General features: G+C 49.5%; 1 protein-coding gene across 1 annotated transcript; it reads right to left on the bottom strand.

Moving 5' to 3' along the window:
* Positions 1-971: 971 nt before the first annotated feature.
* Positions 972-4,593, bottom strand: LOC144485146 (uncharacterized). Its single transcript, XM_078203390.1, has 2 exons — positions 4,466-4,593; positions 972-3,030 (listed from the first exon to the last, which is right to left on the bottom strand). Exon 2 carries the CDS (start codon positions 2,670-2,672, stop codon positions 1,692-1,694), a length of 981 nt encoding a protein of 326 aa, XP_078059516.1. The 5' UTR covers positions 2,673-3,030; positions 4,466-4,593; the 3' UTR covers positions 972-1,691.
* Between the last annotated feature and the right edge of the window lie 1,011 nt (positions 4,594-5,604).

Here is a 5,604-nt window from a genome sequence, read left to right as displayed (position 1 = left end):
GCAATGTGGTTGACTCTCAGCTGCCCTCTGAACAAGGGCAACTAGGGATGGGTAATAAATGCTGGCCAGTCAGCGGCACCTGTGTCCCACATATGAATAAAAAAAACAGAGAGAGAAGATTGAGTCTCTGTAAATTCGATGTTGTCTCAGACAGAGAAGAGAGATTGAAGGTGTTTGGTGCTTTTTTAGAGAGAGATAACCAGAGAATAAAAAAATTAAGTGAGTTTCAGCACTATCTGACATAAAAAAGTTAAATGAATGAGTGTCTGAGAGAAAGATAGAGGTTACGTGACTGAGACAGTATTTGAGAGAGAGGTAAGGGAGTGAAAGGAGCGTGTTTAATTGAGTGTAGAGGTGGAAGGTAAGTGAAATGAGTGTCTGAGAGGAGAGCGATGTTAAGTGAGTCAGTATCTGACAGAGAGGAGAGATATTAACTGAGTACCTGACAGAGAGGAGAGATATTGAGTATCTGACAGAGAGGAGAGATATTAAGTGAGTACCTGACAGAGAGGAGAGATATTAAGTGAGTATCTGACAGAGAGGAGAGATATTGAGTATCTGACAGAGAGGAGAGATATTGAGTATCTGACAGAGAGGAGAGATATTGAGTATCTGACAGAGAGGAGAGATATTAAGTGAGTACCTGACAGAGAGGAGAGATATTGAGTATCTGACAGAGAGGAGAGATATTAAGTGAGTACCTGACAGAGGGGAGAGATATTAAGTGAGTATCTGACAGAGAGGAGAGATATTAAGTGAGTGAGAAGAGGTTCACACAACTGAGGATCACTGAGAATAATCCAAAATAAGGAGATCACCCAGAAAACTACCAATAGGAATCTTCAGCTGAACACATCATTCATTCTTAAAGGGACAGTTGGGGCTTGATGCTGTTCAGTTTCCAGTTAAAGGGACAGGCACAGCTTCACTCTTCTCTCTATTCTGTTTATAATGGTTAAAGGTTGATAGGAGTGAGGTTTATTTAAAAGGACAGTGTGTGGGAAGCCTCATCAATAAAACTGGGAATTCTTGGACACGCTGTAGCTCCTTTTTATCTGGGAATCAAATTGTTGTCTAATTGTCCCAGCAGATAACAGGTTCCTTTGAACTCTCCAGCTGCTACTTTAATGCAGACTTTAACCAATTTATTTTAAACTGGTTTCTGTTCAATAAACTGGCACTGACACAAACACATTAAAATATTTTAGACTTTTCTGCATTTTCAGTCTGGAAATCTAATCCTGCCGTTTCACTCTCAGTCAGGAACAGATCCGAGTTTTGCACCAATCTCTGATTTAGCAGCATCCTACCAGCATTCACTGTTGTTCTTCCTGACTCTAAACACAGTTGTAAAGGAACTTCTGTTCCTGGTCTAGGAGCGCTGAAACATAGAAGGGAGCGACTGAGGTTCTTGCACATCTCAGGATTAAACCACACGGGTACTTTGCTGTCGTGAAGAGAGATGAGGAAGAGCAAAGTGCTGTTTGTCCCTCTCTGTGACCCTGAAGGACTGCGTCCTGTTTGCCATATGATCCTCCCCCGATTGTCCTTTCTGAGCTCCAGCCTGGTGATGTGGGGTCAGGTGGGAAAGACAAAAATCGACAACAATTTTAAAAAACAAAGCTGGTCTATTTCATATTTATTCAGAATATTAAACCTCAACGGATGAAGACTGTCAGAGTGAACACGATTCAGTCCTGGATATGATTAACAGCATCATTAAGAGTAGAATCCAAACCTTGCAGTCGTTTGTGAACTCGCTGGTGTGTTAGCAGGTGGGATGACTGAATAAATCCCTTTCCACAGACATTACAGGTGAACGGCCTCTCCCCAGTGTGAACTCGCTGGTGTTTCAGAAGATAAGATAAATGAGAAAATCCCTTCCCACAGACAGAGCAGGTAAATGGCCTCTCCGCACTGTGAACTTTCTGGTGTGTCAGCAGGTTGGATGACTGACTGAATCCCTTCCCACACACAGAGCAGGTGAACGGCCTCTCCCCAGTGTGAACTCGCTGGTGATTCAATAAGTTGGATGAACGAGTGAATCCCTTCCCACAGTCTGAGCAGGTGAAGGGCCTCTCCCCAGTGTGAATTCTCTGGTGGTTCAATAGGGCAGATGGACGGCTGAATCCCTTCCCACACACACAGCAGGTGAATGGCCTCTCCCCAGTGTGAGCATATTGGTGCGTTAGCAGATCATTTTTATTTTTAAAGCTCTTCTCACAGTGGGAACAATTAAAAAGTTTGTTATCAGAGTGAACAAGTTGATGTGTCTGCAAGTGGGATGACTGAATGAATCCTTTCCCACACACAGAGCAGGTGAACGGTCTCTCCCCAGTGTGAATTCGTTGGTGTGTCAGCAGATCCTTTTTGCATTTAAAACTCTTCTCACAGTCAGAACATGTAAACATTCTCTCATCAGTGTGAACAAGTTGGTGTGTCACAATGTGGGATGAGCGAGTGAATCCCTTCCCACACACAGGGCAGGTGAACGGCCTCTCCCCAGTGTGAACCCGTTGGTGAGTCAGAAGGTTGTATGAATGGGTGAATCCCTTCCCACAGACGGAGCAGGTGAACGGTCTCTCCCCAGTGTGACTGCGCCGATGAACTTCCAGTTGTGATGGGAAACCGAATCCCTTCCCACAATCCACACATTTCCACGGTTTCTCCATGGTGCGGGTGTCCTTGTGTTTCTCCAGGTTGGATGATCAGTTCAAGCCTCATCCACACACACAACATACACGTAGTTTCACCCTGCTGTGAACTGTGATGTTTTTTCAGGCTGTGTAACTGGTTAAAGCTCTTTCCACATTCAGTTCACTGGAACACTCTCACTCGGGTGTGTGTTTGTCTCGATGCTTTTCCGGTCACACTGATGTTTAATTTCTTTGCCCACAGGCAGAACAGACAAATATTTCTCTTTCTATATTCAAAGACCAATGATATTCAGCTCCGAAGGAACTGAATGACTTTGTCAGATGTGATGTCCGGTTTGAATTTTCTGTCTGCCAATCTTTCACTTCCAATATCCTGTAAAAACAGTTTAGAAAAGTCATCACTGTCAGAACACGATAGAAACTCTGAACAGACAATTCTAGTTCGTCTGGAACATTTTTTCCTCTCTTGTTCCCCCAAATCTGTAAATCTCCGTCCCACACACTCTCCCTCCTCCCTGGGCTGAAATCCAAACCCATCTCACCATTTCTTTCCTCCACTCCCAGTTTTCTCCCTCCCTCTCCTCTGTCTGGGTTCAGTTCTCCAGCTCCTGTCTGCAGACTGACAATAAAACCAATGGGTCTTATTGGGGATGTTGGGGCCTCCAGCGGGTGTTTGTGAATCCTCCCCGCCCACCTCCCAGGGTTTCCTTCCTTCCCAGAGATCAGAGTCCTCATTGATTTGAGGCCAAAGTGTAACCTCTTATTTATTGTCCCCCTCCCCCATCCTCTGATGTGGCTGAGCCAGGATGGGGCCGTTAACCTGGGCCTGTTCCCGGGAAGGAGGGAGGGAGAAGCCCCGCAGCTGCAAACCAGGGAGCTGACAATGATTCTGAAGCGTTTGCGGATCCACAAAGTGTTTCCAAATCCTCCCAGCCACCGCCTAACGCTGACTCCGCTTCTCCGGGACAAACAAGCGCCAAGGCCAGCAATGACACTGCGCATGCTCCACATCACAATGCCCGGGAGCTGATTGACGCCAGCTCCGGACCAATAGGAAGAGGGGGCGGGACTGGGGGACCGAGCGGGAGCGGTTGGTCCTCCAACCAATCGGAGTGAATGAGGGGCGGGACCTGAAGCATGCGCAGTGCGGGTAATGGCGGCGGCGGACGGACGGTTTCAACTTGGAAGCGAGATCAATACAAGGTAGAGGGCGGCGCGCGGGGAATGATAAATGTGGCGGGTGGGTGGCCTTCAAAAAGAATACGGCCCGGCCGGACATCTTAGAGGCCGCGACAATGGCTGAGGGGCCGACAACCCCAGCCATTGCCTTGACACAGGCCTCGATGGACATGTCGGGGTGGGCGTAGCACTTAACCCCGAGCTGCCGCGTGAGCAACGAAAAAGGTGGCAGGGCCTTGGGAGCGGCGGGGGCTCTGGCAGCCGCCACGCCCGCATAGGTGGGCCGAGAAGGCTCTGCCACGGCAGGGCGTATAAGAGGAGGGAAAAATAAGGGAGGGTAGGGTAGGTGGATGGGGATCTAGGTGCTCTCTCCCCGGAGCGAGAGAGGAGGTCGGAGGAGCAGGAGGGAGGACGAGGGACAAGGCACGGAGGGGGGCCGGTGCCCCAGTCAGGGGGAAAGAGGGGAGGGGGTGCCGGTGTTGGGGGCAGCAGCAGTGGGTGGGGGACTTTACTCCTCCAGCCCTTTTGGGCGCAAACAGTTCAAGTCCGGGGTGTCTTCGCCCGCCCGCCCGCCGATGGAAAAAACAGTCTGAATTTACTTCACCCCCCCATCCCTTTCAGGCACCGACCTTCTGATGATGAGGGCACCAGCCCAACCACTCAGTCCCTCGATGTTGAAACGTGCAGTCCTCCCTCCCAGAGATGGAAAGAAAAAAGAAAGAAAGTCACTCCGTGTCCTCTCTCCCTCCAGGGAGAGAGCACCCTCCAGTGGGCGGACGGACGGAAGACAGGCAGGCCAGACGACAGGCAGGCAGGCAGGCAACAGCTCACCTTCCTCCCCCTTCCCACTTTCAGATGCTGGAATTAACAAATTAACATTCCTGCCCGGTTCTGACCCGGGGACCTTTTGCGTGTCAGGCAAACGTGACAACCACTTCACTACAGAAACAACCTCTCTGATGTTGGAGACAGGAGGAAGTTTCAGTCTGTCTGAAGCTCAATCTTCATTCACGCAAAGCCCGCGCTCTGATCAGCTGGAGAACCAGAGTCCTTCCGGTCCTCCAACTCTTCCTATTAATCAACACCTCAGAAGGTCAGGGGGCAGGATCTGCCCTGCAATTCACAGCTTCCCCCTCCCTTGGACCTGCGCAGTCCCGGGCCGGGGGGAGGGGGAGCTCACCGAGCGGCTTCTCGCTCTGGCCGGAGCCGCCAGCCGGTTGCCTGGAAACCGTGGCTCGATGTGGTGTAGGGGGAGGGGAACAATGGGTGGGGGCGGGGCTCCCGGGTCCGCGCGCCCGGGCCTGCTCACTGGAACCCGGAGACGTCACCGCGGAGCACAGTGATTCCCATTGGCTGATTCAAGGATGGCTCCACTGTGACGTCACAAAGGGGAAGTTGGCCAATGATGATGTAATTTAAACAATGCCTTGAGATCACTTCACTTCTTGGTCAGACCCCCTTTTCAGTCCAGTGCTACTTGGAGTTTACCGTCAATTCAACAACTATTGGGTTACAAGTCCCTCACAGTTCTGATCACAAATTTATGATAAAATAATTCAAATAATGCATGAGAACGCTTCTTAACTAACTACCTACCACTGTTTGTTGATTGATCAGACCCCCTTTTTACACATTCAGGAATCTCAGCCACTGAACACCAGCCGGTCCTGGGATAAGTTTAATTCTAACTCATTATGAGTAAATATTCTCACCAGGTCCTCTTTCAGAGCCCTGCTAAGCAGCTTTAATGGTTCATGATTGCAGAAAC

The sequence above is a fragment of the Mustelus asterias genome, unplaced genomic scaffold, assembly GCF_964213995.1.
Source record: "Mustelus asterias unplaced genomic scaffold, sMusAst1.hap1.1 HAP1_SCAFFOLD_155, whole genome shotgun sequence".
NCBI lineage: Eukaryota > Metazoa > Chordata > Chondrichthyes > Carcharhiniformes > Triakidae > Mustelus > Mustelus asterias.
This window is presented reverse-complemented; position numbering and strand designations above follow the sequence as displayed.

Bases quoted from the DNA above. Each gene is read 5' to 3' on its own strand.
- LOC144485146 (XM_078203390.1), bottom strand. From the start codon at position 2,672: ATGGAGAAACCGTGGAAATGTGTGGATTGTGGGAAGGGATTCGGTTTC.